The 14,351-nt window shown below is 50.7% G+C and overlaps 2 protein-coding genes and 1 long non-coding RNA gene across 3 annotated transcripts; 2 read left to right on the top strand and 1 right to left on the bottom strand.

The window, feature by feature from the left end:
* Positions 1 to 1,698: 1,698 nt before the first annotated feature.
* On the top strand, positions 1,699 to 2,654 carry LOC128949920 (uncharacterized). The gene is made up of 3 exons (XR_008484294.1): positions 1,699 to 1,971; positions 2,035 to 2,095; positions 2,176 to 2,654. It is a non-coding gene; the product is annotated as an uncharacterized LOC128949920 (long non-coding RNA).
* A 1,103-nt stretch (positions 2,655 to 3,757) lies between these two features.
* PEX11B (peroxisomal biogenesis factor 11 beta) lies at positions 3,758 to 6,680 on the bottom strand. Its single transcript, XM_054294807.1, has 4 exons — positions 6,587 to 6,680; positions 6,323 to 6,438; positions 5,778 to 5,979; positions 3,758 to 4,149 (listed from the first exon to the last, which is right to left on the bottom strand). Exons 1-4 carry the CDS (start codon positions 6,640 to 6,642, stop codon positions 3,780 to 3,782), a joined length of 744 nt encoding a protein of 247 aa, XP_054150782.1. The 5' UTR covers positions 6,643 to 6,680; the 3' UTR covers positions 3,758 to 3,779.
* Positions 6,681 to 7,179: 499 nt separating this feature from the next.
* LIX1L (limb and CNS expressed 1 like) lies at positions 7,180 to 13,615 on the top strand. Its single transcript, XM_054294796.1, has 6 exons — positions 7,180 to 7,471; positions 7,973 to 8,136; positions 9,980 to 10,120; positions 11,365 to 11,460; positions 12,282 to 12,359; positions 13,104 to 13,615. Exons 1-6 carry the CDS (start codon positions 7,180 to 7,182, stop codon positions 13,344 to 13,346), a joined length of 1,014 nt encoding a protein of 337 aa, XP_054150771.1. The 3' UTR covers positions 13,347 to 13,615.
* Positions 13,616 to 14,351: the final 736 nt, after the last annotated feature.

Genomic DNA, 14,351 nt, shown 5'->3' with positions numbered 1-14,351 from the left:
AAGGGAGAAGTGGGTGCAGGATTTTTTGGGGGGTGTTCTGGATGATTGAAAGGGAATTTTTCCACCTTTTTCTGGGAAAATGAGGTGGGAAAAATCTGAATTTTCCCCCAAGGATTGAAGCACACAGAAGCTGGATATTCCCCATGGGGACAGTCAGGTGGGAAAAGGGATTTTGGGGGGTCTGGGTGGATTTTTGGGTGGATTTTGGATGGATTTAGGTGGATTTTGGGTTGCCACGTCCTCCGGGTGACACTGGCACCACCCGGAGTTCAAAAAAAAAAAAGGAAAAAAAAATTTAAAAAAAAGGAAAAAAAAAATCCAAAGTCTGCGAGTTAGGACAGAGGGAAAATTGTGCTGCCAGAGGTTGTGGGAAGGGCTGGAATTTTCAGGGGGAATGAAAAAAAATAAAAAAAATTTAAAAAAACCTCAAGGAATGAGGAGAAAAACAGACAAACAGCGAGTGTGCGGCCCCGGCGGCCAAACAGGGCCCTGCCCACGGGGAAACTGAGGCACAGAGGGGAAACTGAGGCACAGAGGGGAAACTGAGGCACGATGGGGAAACTGAGGCACGATGGGGAAACTGAGGCACAGAGGGGAAACTGAGGCACGATGGGGAAACTGAGGCACAATGGGGAAACTGAGGCACGGAGGGGAAAACTGAGGCACGGAGGGGAAACTGAGGCACAATGGGGAAACTGAGGCACAGAGGGGAAACTGAGGCACAATGGGGGAACTGAGGCACAGAGGGGCCACCAGTTCAACCCAGTGCCCCCAAGTCCAGCATTCCCAGTTTGGCCCAGTGCCCCCAAGTCCAGCATTCCCAGTCTGGCCCAGGGCTCCCAGTCCATCCCAGTAGAGCATTCCCAGTTCAACCCTGTGCTCCCAGTTCAGCCCAGCTCAGCCCAGTGTTCCCAGTCCAGCATCCCCAGCCCATCCCAGCATTCCCAGTTCAGCCCAGTACACCCAGTCCAGCATTCCCAGTGCCCCCAGCCCATCCCAGCCCATCCCAGTACACCCAGTCCAGCATTCCCAGCCCGTCCCAGTGCCCCCAGTTCAGGGGCAGGCTTAGGTGAACATCAGAACCAGGTTTAGGTGGGATCAGAACCATGTTCAATATCAGAACCAGTTTTAGCATCAGAACCCGGTTTAGGTGGGCATTAAAACCAGGTTTAGGGGGGGCACCAGAACCAGGTTTAATATCAGAACCAGATTTAGGAGGGGCATTAAAATCTAGTTTAGGTGGCCATCAGAACCAAGTTTAGTATTAGAACCAGGTTAAGGGGGAATCAGAACCAGGTTCAGTATCAGAACCAGATTGAGGTGGGCATCAGAATCAGGTTTAGGTGGGATCAGAACCAGGCTCAATATCAGAACCAGTTTTAGCATCAGAACCAGGCTTAGGTGGGATCAGAACCGGGTTTAGGTGGGCACCAGAACCAGGTTTAGGGGGGATCAGAACCACGTTTAATATCAGAACTGGGTTTAGTATCAGAACCAGGTTTAGAGGGGCATCAGAACCAGATCTATGGGGGTATCAGACCAAAGTTTAGGTGGGGATCAGAACCAGGTTTAGTATCAGAACCAGGTTTATTATCAGAACCAGGTTTAGGGGGGGGATTAGAACCAGGTTCAGCATCAGAACCGGTTTTGGGGGGATCAGAACCCGGTTCAATACCAGAACCAGGTTTAGGTGGGGATTAAAACCAGGTTCAGTATCAGAACCAGGCCGAGGTGGGCATCAGAATCAGGTTTGGGTGGGGATCAGAACCAGGTTCCGTATCAGAACAAGTTTTAGGGGGGCATTAAAACCAGGTTTAATATCAGAACCAGGTTTAATATCAGAACCAGGTTTAGGGGGAAATCAGAACCAGGTTTAGTATCAGAACCAGATTTAGGGGGGCGTTAAAACCAGGTTTAGGTGGGGATCAGAACCAGGTTTAGTATCAGAACAAGTTTTAGCATCAGAACCGGGTTTAAGTAAGAATCAGAACCAGGTTTAATATCAGAACCAGTTTTAGGGGGGATCAGAACCAGGTTTAATATCAGAACCAGGTTTAGGGGGCATCAGAACCAGTTTTGGGGGGACCAGAACCAGGTTTGGGTGGGGATCAGAACCAGGTTTAACATCAGAACCAGGTTCGGTATCAGAACCAGTTTTGGGGGGATCAGACCCAGTTTCTTCCCCCAGAGGTGCTGGGCACTGAACCAGGGAATGGGCACAGCCCCAAGAGCACCAGGAGTGTCTGAGGCAGTGTTTGCTGCACTTTAATCATTAAATTATTCATTAATTAATTACACTGAAACGTGGGATGCCCTGGAGTGCTCCCCACCCAATTCCCACTGGGATTCACACCCTGCTCCAAAGCCTTCAATGCCTGAAAAGCTTTTGGCACAGCCCAGGAGCTCAGGATGGAGCTCCCAAAAATCCTTCAAGATATTCCAGCTCTCCCAGGGACAATCTGGAATTTAATAATTTGGGGCTCCCAAAAAACCTCAAACCTATTTCTGTTCTCCCAGGGACAATCTGCTTCTGGAATTCAAGAATATCCCAAAAATTCCTGCTCTCCCAGGGAGAGATCCAAGGAAAATCTGACTCTGGAATTCAATTTGGAGTTCCCAAAAATCCTTCAAAGCTATTCCTGTTCTCCCAAGGATAATCTGGAATTTAATAATTTGGGGCTCCCAATAAACCTTCAAGATATTCCTGCTTTCCCAGGGACAATCTGGAATTTAATAATTTGGGGCTCCTAAAAAACCTTCAAAAGGATATTCCCGTTCTCCCAGGGACAGATCCCAGGACAATCTGCCTCTGGAATTTAATTTGGAGTTCCCAAAAATCCTTCCAGATATTTCTGCTCTTCCAGGGACAATCTGCCCCTGGAATTTAATTATTTGGAGCCCCCAAAGTCATGGATTTATCCCTGACACCTGTTTTCCCCCATTCTCCTCTCCCTGCACTCAAGATTTTTTTATAAGGCAGGAAAAAATTACCCAAACAATTTGGGGTTGGATTCATTATCTGGCACCAGAATCACCCCAAACCCATGGCTTCACTCCCCAAAAAACCATGAGAAGCACCCAGAAATCCTCATTTTCCAGCCCCAATCCCACATTTTCCAGCCCAAATTCCACATTTTCCAGCCCCAAATTCCACACTTTTCAGCCCCAAATCCACATTTTCCAACCCCAAATATTCCCATTAGCTAGATCCACATGAAAGGCTCTTCCCACACAGAAAGGGGGAACATTGAACCCCCATTTTTTCCCTAAAAGTCAATAGGAAAAAAAAACACATTTTGAGAGCTGATGTCCCTGTGGGATCCAATGCTGCATCCAATGCTGGAACCTCATGGCTCCAAAGAGTCAGGAATGACGGGAATGGCACTTCCAGAGGTGCCAAAACCCCCCAAAATCCCAAAAAATCCCCAGAAAACTACGGTTTCAGCTTGAGCCAGGGGTGCAGGATGGTGAGGATGGAGAGCAGGGATGAGGTGAGCCCACAGAACCCCATATTTTCCAACCCCAAATTCCACATTTTCCAGCCCCAAATATTCCCATTAGATGGCTCCACACAAAAGGCTCTTCCCAGACAGAAAGGGGGAACATTGAACCCCTATTTTTTCCCTAAAAGTCAATAGGAAAAAAACCACATTTTGAGAGCTGATGTCCCTGTGGGATCCAATGCTGGAACTTTGTGGCTCCAGGAGTCGGGAATAACGGAAATGGCACCAGCCAGTCACTTCTAGAGGAGCCAAAACCCCCCAAAATCCCCAAGAAATTTATGGTTTCAGCTTGAGCCAGGGGTGCAGGATGGTGAGGATGGACAGCAGCGACGAGCTGAGCCCACACAAGCCCACCACCGCGGGGCTGCTCCTGCACAGCCCCAGCCTCTCCAGCGGGATCACCAGGTCGCAGGCGTTCCTGAGCAGGTCCAGCAGCAGGGGGGGGTTGTCCCTGAGCACCTGCAGCAGGAGGTGCAGCTGGAGCTGCAGCTGCAGCCGGAGCTGCTGCAGCCGGCCCGGGGCGCAGGGCTGGGCGCGGCTCTCGGCGCTGCGGCCGCGCTTGCGGGCGGCCCCGGCGCGCTCCAGCAGCAGCCGCAGCTCGTAGGCGTCCCTGCTCAGGTTCACCAGCAGGGCAAACAGGTAATACCTGAGGGGGAGAGAGAGAGAGAGAGGGGGGAGAAGGGGCAGCGCAAGGGTCGGGATGCTCCCAGCAGCTACAGAAATGCCCAGGGGGTGGGAAAGTCTAAGCTCGCCCGAGGGATTGTATTTATCATTCTGTACGGGGGAATCCCAGTCCCTGCTCTGCCTTGGAAATCCCGTTTTTCCTTTTTCCCAGGGGAATCCCAGTCCCTGCTCTCCCTCAGGAGTTCCACTCCCTGCTCTCCCCTCAGGAATTCCATTATTTATTTTCCCCATGGGAACCCCACTCCCTGCTCTGCCTTGGAAATCCCACTTTTCCTTTTTCCCAGGGGAACCCCATTCCCTGCTCTCCCTCAGAAATCCCATTCCCTACCGTCCCTTGGGAATTCCTCTTCCTGCTCTCCCTTTGGAATTCCATTCTTTCTTTTCCCCAGGGGAGTCAAACTCCCTGCTCTCCCTCAGCAATCCCATTCCCTGCTCCCCCTCAGGAATTCCATTCTTTCTTTTCCCCAGGGGAATTCCATTCCCTGCTCTCCCTTGGGAATCCCATTCCCTCCCTCCCTCCCTCAGGAACCCCATTCCCTCTCTCCCTTGGGAATTCCTCATTCCTCATCCTCCCCAGGAGAACCCCAATCCCCGCTCTCCCTCAGGAATTCCATTATTTATTTTCCTCAGGGGAATTCCATTCCCAGTCCTCCCTTGGGAATCCCACTCCCTGCTCTCCCTCAGGAATTCCATTATTTATTTTCCCCATGGGAACCCCACTCCCTGCTCTCCCTTGGAAATCCCACTTTTCCTTTTTCCCAGGGGAACCCCAGTCCCTGCTCTCCCTCAGGAATTCCGTTATTTATTTTCCCCTGCTTTCCCTCAGGAATTCTACACCTTATTGTCCCCAGAGGAACCCCATTCCCTGCTCTCCCTCAGAAATCCTATTCCTTATTCTCTCCAGGGGAATCCCATTCCCTGCTCTCCCTCAGGAATTCCATTATTTATTTTCCCCAGGGGAATTCCATTCCCAGTCCTCCCTTGGGAATCCCATTTTTCCTTTATCCCAGGGGAACCCCATTCCCTGCTCTTCCTCAGGAACTCCCATTCCCTGCTCTCCCTTAGGAATCCCATTTCCTGTCCTCCCTCGGGAATTCCATTTTTCCATTTTCCCAGGGGAACTCCATTCCCCACTCTCCCTCAGGAATCCCATTCCTTATTTTCCCCAGAGGAACCCCATTCACTGCTCTCCCTCAGAAATCCTATTCCCTGCTCTCCCTGGGGAATTCCATTCTTTCTTTTCCCTGCTCCATTCCCTGCTTTCCCTCAGGAATCCCATTCCTTATTTTCCCCAGGGGAACCCCATTCCCTGCTCTCCCTTGGGAATTCCACTCCTCATTCTCCCCAGGGGAACCCCAACCCCTGTCCTCCCTTGGGAATCCCATTTTTCCTTTTTCCCAGGGGAACCCCATTCCCCACTCTCCCCCAGGAACCCCATTCCCTCTCTCCCTTGGGAATCCCATTTCTCATTTTCCCCAGGGCAATTCCACTCCCTGCCCACCCCACATACCCGGGGAGCCTTTCCCAACCTCAGGAGCCTTTCCCAACCTCAGGAATCTTCCCCAAGCTCCCCCCAGCCCCCTGTCTCACCTGAAGGACCTCTGGCTCCATTTCTCCATGGCCAGGCCGGGCAGGACCCCGCTTTTCCCGGCCCACAGGACGTTGTCGCAGGCCAGGAACAGAGCGCGGTTCAGGTGGGACAGGGTGAGGCAGAAGCGCAGCACGGGGTCAGGGAGGTGCAGCGAGCGCTGGGCGCCCCCCAGGGCCTCGGCAGAGCCCCCCAGACGCAGCACTGCAAAGGGGAGGGGAAAACAGGGGTGTGAGACTCCCAAATCCCCCCTAAAAACTGCCCTGATCCCCCCCAAGCACAGCACTGCAAAAGGGGGGACACCGGGGGTGTGAGACCCCAAAATGTCCCCTCAAAACCAACCTGATCCTCCCCAGCCCCCTCAGCCGAGCCCCCTCAAACTTAGCATTACAGGAGGGGATTACCAGGGGTGTGAGACCCCAAAATCCCCCCTCAAAACCCCCCAAAGGCAGCACTACAGGAGGGGGGGATACCAGGGGGGTTACCGGGGGTGTGAGACCCCCAAATCCCCCCTCAAACCCGCCCTGTCCCCCCCAGCCCCACTCACGCTTGCGGCCCAGGCTCAGGTGCGCCTCCAGCTGCTGCAGCCGGCTCAGGGTCGCGGAACTGCCCCCGGAGCGGCTCAGCGCGGCCCCGGCCAACACACAGGCGTACTGGGCGGCCCTGGGGACAACGAGGGAGTCACGGGGGGCACCGGGGACATCACCGGGGACATCACCGGGGACCCCCCGTTCTCTGGGATCGCCTCTCCACCCCGGGACTCCCGTGATCCCCCTCGGAACCTCCCCTGCCCGCGGAACCGCGGCTGCACCTGAGGAGGCGCTCCCGGGCCTGGCTCTGGGCGCTGAAGCGCACCCAGGCCTCCATGGCGCGGGCCCGGTACCGAGCCCGGTACGGCGGCGTCACTTCCGGCACGGCTGCGGCTCCTTGCCATTGGCGGAGCGCGGAGCCGCCCACTTGTACCAAAACAGAGCCCGTGAATGGGCGGCAGCGTAATCTCCGCCTTTAAATCTGGGTACAAGAGTTTGATTGGCTTGTTTTGTCATTAATTGCTTCTGCTGATCAATAAGAGTTGTGCTGTCATCCCGCACCGTCATATCTGGTAATATGTGTTTTCTGCATTTTGATTTGTTTATTATCCTGTCAATCAAACAAATGATGCAGTGCTATTGGTCAATGACCACCAAATCCCCGCCCCGTTACCTCCCCACGACCACACACCGCTATTTGTGTTAATGCGTGAGTGCGCCGCGCCCTGACCCCGCCCCTCCAGCCGCGCACCGCGTTGTGATTGGTCGTTTGATGCTTTCCCCGCCTCCCCCTTCCCAATCCTGCGCTCCTATTGGCCTGATGAGGGCGGAGGGGCGCTGATTGACAGCGCGGCGCTGAGGAGGGAGCGCGGCTATGGAGGCGGTGCGGGCTCAGCGGCTGCAGCCCGGGGTGGGCACCGGGCCCCGCGGGGCTCGGCCCGGCCTCACCGGGGCTCCTGCGGGGCTCGGACCGGCTCCGGCAGCGGCGTCAGGGCTGGGCCCGGGGCTGGGGCTGCCGCCGCCGCCGCCCCCGCTGGGCCTGCAGGGCCCCCCCGCGCCCCCCGGGCCCGGAGCCGGGGCCGTGCCCGGGCCGCCCGCGGTGCTGCGGGAGGCGGTGGAGGCCGTGGTGCGGAGCTTCGCCAAGCACACGCAGGGCTACGGCCGCGGTGAGCGGGGCCGGGGGGAGCGGGGGGTGCCGATAGAGCGGGCTGGGCGGGGGGCGATTGTCTCTTATTCCATTTTTTATCACTTTTCTTTATTTCCGTGTTCCTTTTCCTTATTTAATTCTTCACCCCCTTTTCCTTATTTTCGTGTCCATTTTCCTTATTTCCATCCCCCAATTCCTTTCTTCCTCACCCCCTGCTCCTTTTACTTCTTTCCATACCCCAATTCCTTCTTTTCGTGACCCATTCCCTTTCTTCCTTTCCCCCTTTTTCTTCTTCCTATGCCCCTTCCTTCCTTCCTTCCTTCCTTCCTTCCTTCCTCACCCCTTTTTCCTCATTCCCATGCCCCTTTTCCCTCTCTCCATACCCCAACTCCTCATTCCCATGCCCCAATTCCTCATTCCCATGCCCCAACTCCTCATTCCCATGCCCCAATTCCCTCTCTCCATGCCCCAATTCCTTCTCTCCATGCCCCATCCCCTCTCCCCGCGGTTCCCCCGGCAGTGAACGTGGTGGAGGCGCTGCAGGAGTTCTGGCAGATGAAGCAATCCCGCGGGGCCGAGCTGCGCAACGGAGCCCTGGTCCTGTACGAGATGGTGCCGGCCGCCAGCCCCCCCTACGTGTGCTATGTCACCCTGCCCGGGGGCAGCTGCTTCGGCAGCTTCCAGGTACCGTCCCCGCCCGGGAATGCTCCTACAGGACCCCACCGGCATCGTTTTCCAAATATCTCCTCCCTGTTGAGTGTTCTCCTCCCTGCATCTGCCTCTAAACCCCGTTAGGTTCAAGGAAATTCCCGGGGAATGCCCTCCAGGATCCCACCAGGATCGTTTTCCAAATATCTTCTCCCTGTATCTGGATCTAAACCTCTTTATTTGTAAGGGAATTCCCGGGGAATGCCCCTCCAGGACACCACCAGGATCATTTCCCAAATGTCTCCTCCCTGTTATGTGTTCTCCTCCCTGCATCTGCCTCTAAACCTCCTTAGTTTAAAGGAGATTCCTGAGGAATGCCTCTCCAGGACCCCATCAGAATCGTTTTCCAAATATCTCCTCCGTACTGGGCATTCTCCTCCCTGCTGGGTGTTCTTCTCCCTGTATCTGCCTCTAAACCTCGTTAGTTGTAAGGAAATTCTCGGGGAATGCCCTCCAGGACCCCATCAGGATTGTTTTCCAAATATCTCCTCCCTGCTGGGTGTTCTTCTCCCTCCCTCTGCCTCTAAACCTCATTAGTTGCAAGGAGGTTTAATTGCAAGTTGTTCCTGGTCTGTAAATCCCCAATCTGGGAAGATTTGGCTGTGGATTTTTGGGTTTTGGTGTTCTTTATTGCCTGTTCTGGTCACTTATAGATGAGGTAGGAGAGGGGATATCAGGGAAAACTGTTGGATTGGCTGGATCTGATCTTCCTTCTCCTTCCCAGGATTTGATCCTTCCCAGGATTTGATCCTTTTCCTTCCGAGGATTTGATCCTTCCTCCTCCCTCCCAGGATTAGATCATTCCTTCTCCTTCCCAGGATTAAATTAAATTAATTAATTAATTAGAGAATGCAACGGGAGGTTCTGAACCTCTTTTGGTTCTGTCCCAAAATCCTGGAATTTGGGGCAAATTTGGGAGCAATTTAGGTCTGAAAAAATGAATTTAATTAATTAATTGACAGTACAACGGGAGGTTCTGAACCTCTTTTGCTTCTGTCCCAAAATCCTGGTCATTGGGGTGAATTTGGGAAAAGTTTGGGTCTGAGGTAATGAATGAATTAAAAGTGCAACTGGAGGTTCTGAACCACTTGTGGTTCTGTCCCAAAATCCTGGAATTTGGAGGGAATTTGGGAACACTTTGTGTCTGAAAAAATTAATTAAACGAAATTAAATTAATTAGTTGAGAAGATACTGGGAGCTTCTGAACCTGTTTTGGTTCTGTCCCCAAATCCTGGCCGCAGGGAGGAATTTGGGACCACTGAAAAAATTAATTCAATTAAATTTAATTAATAAATTAATTGAGACCATACTGGGAGCTTCTGAACCTCTTTTGGTTCTGTCCCCAAATCCTGATCTCAGAGGGGAATTTGACAACACTTTGGGCCTGAAAAAACGAATTAAATCAAATTAGCCACCAACACTAGGGGCAGTTCTGATTCTGTGGGTGCAATTCCGATTCTGGGGGTGCAGTTCAGATTCTGGGGGTACAATTCCGATTCTGGGGGTGCACTTCAGATTCTGGGGGTGCAATTCAGATTCTGGGGGTGCAGTTCCAATTCTAGGGGTGCAGTTCCAATTCTGGGGTGCAATTCCGAATCTGGGGGTGCAGTTCCGAATCTGGGGGTGCAGTTGTGATTCTGGGGGTGCAGTTCCGAATCTGGGGGTGCAGTTCCAGTTCTGGGGGTGCAGTTCTCGTTCTGGGGGTTCCATTCCAATTCTGGCGGTGCCATTCCCTCGCCGCCCCCTCAGCCCCCGCTGCTGGCGCTCTGGGGGTGCGTGGGGATCCCGGGGTGTCCCCAGCGTGGCCGTGTGTCCCCAGTTCTGTCCCACCAAGGCCGAGGCGCGCCGCAGCGCCGCCAAGATCGCGCTGATGAACTCCGTGTTCAACGAGCACCCCTCGCGCCGCATCACCGACGACTTCATCGAGAAGAGCGTCTCTGAGGCCCTGGCGTCCTTCAACGTGAGCAGGGGGGGCTTGGCTGGTCTTTTTTTGGGTCAGATTGGGCCATTTTCTCACCCTGAGGTGGGGTCATTTAGAGGCGGTTTAAAAAAATTTATTGTTTTCAGTCTCGTGTGTAGGGTGAGGCAATGGAGACAAATGCTATAATTCACTCCATCACAATCGGAAGTTAATTATTTCTAATTTCTAAGCCTCTTTCTAATTTCTAAACTTATTTCTCATTTCTGAACTTATTTCTAAGTTTATTTCTAATTCCATTTTCAATCTCATGCAGGCTCAGGCAATACAGCTGTTATAATTCATGCCCATCACAATCTGAAGCTTAATAGATGTAGAAATTATTTCTAATTTCTGCATCTATTTCTAATTTCTACATTTATTTCTAATTTCTTAATTTATTTCTTATTTCTAAACTTATTTCTAATTTCTAAATTTATTCCTAATTCCATTTTCAGTCTCGTGTGTAGGGTGAGGCAATACAGATGTTATAATTCATGCCATCACAATCAGAAGCCAACTATTTCTCATTTTTAATTTTATTTCTAATTCCATTTCGCTCTTGACGATTTCTGTCCTATTCCATAACATTTCTAAATCAATCTTTCTTATCTCAAAATTTCCATACAAATACATGCTATATAAACATTTAATTCCATTTTCAGTCTTGTGTGTAGGGTGAGGCAATACAGCTGTTATAATTCATGCCCATCACAATCAGAAGCTAATTATTTCTAATTTCTACATTTATTTCTAATTTCTACATTTATTTCTAATTTCCAAACTTATTTCTAATTTCTAAAGTTATTTCCAATTTCTAAACTTATTTCTAGTTGCGTTTTCCGTCTCATGTGTAGGGTGAGGCAATACAGATGTTACAATTCATGCCTATCACCATCAAAAGCTAATTATTCCTAATTTCTGCATTTATTTCTAATTCCATGCAAAACAGATTATTAAAAAACACCGCCTGCAGGTTGTTTCTTATGAGAAAAACAGAAAACAGATTGTCAAAAGCCACCAGCTGCAGGTTGTTTTTAATATTTGGCTGTCATTGTTTATCTCCCTAAAGCTTCCCAGGTTGATTCTGGGAAAACTGATCCAGTTTTTTTCTCTGTCTGAGCAGGCTGTCACATCCACACGTGTGACAGCTCAGCCTGTGCTGCCATCAGGCTCTCCTGGATCCCACTGGGAATTCCAGGAGTGGGGATGGCAGTGGCAGCCCCACAGCTGGGATTTCTCTGCAGGGCAACCGGGAGGAGGCCGATAACCCCAACACCGGGATCGGGGCCTTCCGCTTCATGCTGGAGTCCAACAAGGGGAAATCCATGCTGGAGTTCCAGGTGCTGTGTCCGCTTTGTGCCCTCTTCTGCCCAGCTCCCACTCCTGGTTTGCTTAAGGGATGTTTGGGTTGGTCTCCCAGGTGTATTTTTGGTTTTTTTCCATGGGGAATGAACTCAGATTTTCCTTCTGATTCTGCTCAGATTTGGGGTAATTCCAATATTATCCCCTTGGAGTTGTTTTTCTCACTGTCACTGTGATATTTCCAAATGTCCTAATTGCAGTAGTCCAGTTAATTAGTGGGATTCATCCCTGAAAACAGAGGAGCAAGAGCTCCCACAAGATGGGAAGATATTTCCACCAAAGACTGGTGGTGGGTTTGGCATGTCATGACCCCAAACCACAACCTTGGATCCCAATGGAATGTGGGAAAAACATCTGGATAATGGGAAGTCTGAGCTGCCAAGGGAAGGTTCTGGAACGTGGATCAGGATTAGGAGAACAGCTGGGAATGGAATATCTGCTCTCATGCACATATACAATTATAGACATAGGTTATAAATTTATTATAGATACAAATATAGGTATATGTATTTACAAAGCAAATATTCACAGGGAACATTCTCTTAGTCACCCCCCCCAACTTTAAACAGTCACTGCATTTAATTTTAAATGTAGAATTCCCTAATGAGGTGCCTAAATCACTGTATTCCATCAGCCTGCTCACCAGCATTTACGAGAGTTTATTCTCATGCATTAAAGAATTATTTTACGGTACCAACCTTCCAAAACACACAAGTGGAAATCACCCAGCCCTGAGCAATCCCAGCACGTCTGGTGGTTTTGTATTTTGTATTTTAAACCCTCCCTCTTGCCATGCCAGGAGCTGATGACAGTGTTCCAGCTGCTGCACTGGAACGGGAGCCTGAAGGCCATGAGGGAACGTCAGTGCTCACGCCAGGTGAGCCCAACTCCATCCTGCTGCTCCTTCCCATTCCCGAGCTTCCCCTGAGGCCTTGTGAAGGACAAATGATCTAAATTGGTCCAAATCTCAGGCCCCAAGAGCATAAACAATGCGGACTGAAGGGAGAAAACAAGAAAAATGGGACTTCATGTGCTGGAGCTGTAATTGGACAATTAACTCCAGTATGCAAATGGATCAAAACTTATAAAAGTGAGAGACCCTGTGACCAGGTGTCCATTTTGGTCCATCTTGGGTCCGTTTTATGACCATTTTGGGTCTGGTTTGGGTCCATTTTGTGACCATTTTGGGCTCATTTTGGGTTCACTTTGTGACCATTTTGCGTCCATTTTGTGACCATTTTGGGCTCATCTTGGGTTCATTTTGTGACCACTTTGGGTGCATTCTGGGTTCACTTTGTGACCATTTAGGGTCTGCTTTGTGGCCATTTTGGGTTCATCTTTGGTTCATTTTGTGACCATTTTGCTTCATCCTGGGTGTAGCCCTGCCTGGTCTCTCACACTGCCCAAGGTGCATCCATTGAGAATACCCTTTTAATAAACCCCTGCTTTATTAATTAACTCTGCCCAACCTCTGTCCTAGCTCAACCTTCACAAAGCATCATTCCCTTAAAGTTTCTTCCCAATTTTAACAATTCTATCGCATCCCACATGGTTTTTTTTTTTCCCAATTTTAACAGTTTTTTCCCAATTCTAACAATTCTCTGCCTCCCATTCCCACCAGGAAGTCCTGGCTCACTACTCCCACCGCGCTCTGGACGATGACATCCGAAACCAGATGGCCCTGGACTGGGTGAACCGCGAGCAGAACATTCCAGGAGCCCTTTCCCGGGAGCTGGCGGCCACCGAGCGCGAGCTGGACGAGGCCCGGCTGGCCGGGAAGGAGCTGAGGTTCCACAAGGAGAAGAAGGACATCCTGCTGCTGGCAGCTGGCCAGCTGGGCTCAGCACACTCCTCTGGCTGCTGAACCCCGAAATCCCACCCTTGGTTGCTCCCCAAAACCCTTTCCCCAAATCCCAGCCCGTTTGCACATTTAGAAGAAATTGAGGGAGAAATCTCCTGGATGGATTTTAGCGAGTTTTATCCTGGTTTTTAGAGCTTCTCCTCATTCTTCCCTTCAGAGCTCCTTATTCCCCAGGGAACTTTTTACACTCCTCTGGTTGCTGAACCCTGAAATCCCACCCTTGGTGATCCCAAAACCCTTTCCTCAAATCCCAGCCCGTTTGCACATTTAGAAGAAATTGAGGGAGAAATCTCCTGGATGGATTTTAGCAACTTTTATCCTGGTTTTTAGACCTGCTTCTCATTCTCTTCATTCCCTCATTCCTCCCTTCAGAGCTCATTATTCCCCAGGGAACTTTTTACACTCCTCTGGTTGCTGAACCCCAGAATCCCACCCCGAGATCCTTCCTGGTGATCCCAAACCCTTTCCCCAAATCCCAGCCCGTTTGCACATTTAGAAGAAATTTAGGGAAAAGCGCCTGTGTGGATTTTAGCAATTTCATCCTGGTTTTTAGAGCTGCTTCTCAGCCTCCTCATTCCTCCTTTGAGAACTCCTTATTCCCTAGGGAACCTTTTTTTCCCCTCATAATCCCTACAGATTTTTTTTCCTGTCCCTTATTATTGGGGTTCAGATCCCAGGTTTTGTCCTTTCCTCACTCCATCATTGCTGGAGCAGTTGGGATTCCATGGAATCCAGTGTTTCCTCTGGAAAAACCCATTGGATCCCCTCCCTCCTGCAGCAGAAAGGGATCAATTAGAGCTCCTTAATGAGCTCCGTAATTAAATGAGTGAGTGCCAATGGGTGCAATATCTAGATTTAATTTTGGAATTAAATCTGGGATCAGCCTGCAGAATTCCAGGATCTGCAGTTCCCCCCGTGGAATTGCCCTGTCTGGAGGCAAACATCAGCATTGGAAGGTTGGAAAAGTCTTGGAGAGTTTGTGGATGAGGGAGGGAGTTGCACTAATCA

This window comes from Melozone crissalis, unplaced genomic scaffold (assembly GCF_028551555.1).
Source record: "Melozone crissalis strain CALT ecotype California unplaced genomic scaffold, PUWL_Pcris_2 ptg000323l_1, whole genome shotgun sequence".
Lineage (NCBI taxonomy): Eukaryota > Metazoa > Chordata > Aves > Passeriformes > Passerellidae > Melozone > Melozone crissalis.
The sequence above is the reverse complement of the archived record's forward strand: the minus strand, read 5'-3'. Positions and strand labels throughout refer to the sequence as shown.

What these genes read in the sequence shown, in the direction of transcription:
- PEX11B (XM_054294807.1), bottom strand. Translation starts at nt 6,642, where the DNA reads ATGGAGGCCTGGGTGCGCTTCAGCGCCCAGAGCCAGGCCCGGGAGCGC. An exon ending in GCCCGGGAGCGCCTCCTCAG is followed by an intron (nt 6,439 to 6,586) that starts GTGCAGCCGCGG and finishes CGTTGTCCCCAG; the next exon opens with GGCCGCCCAGTACGCCTGTG. An exon ending in CCTGAGCCTGGGCCGCAAGC is followed by an intron (nt 5,980 to 6,322) that starts GTGAGTGGGGCT and finishes TCCCCTTTGCAG; the next exon opens with TGCTGCGTCTGGGGGGCTCT.
- LIX1L (XM_054294796.1), top strand. Translation starts at nt 7,180, where the DNA reads ATGGAGGCGGTGCGGGCTCAGCGGCTGCAGCCCGGGGTGGGCACCGGG. An exon ending in GCTGCTTCGGCAGCTTCCAG is followed by an intron (nt 8,137 to 9,979) that starts GTACCGTCCCCG and finishes GTGTGTCCCCAG; the next exon opens with TTCTGTCCCACCAAGGCCGA. An exon ending in AACGTCAGTGCTCACGCCAG is followed by an intron (nt 12,360 to 13,103) that starts GTGAGCCCAACT and finishes CATTCCCACCAG; the next exon opens with GAAGTCCTGGCTCACTACTC.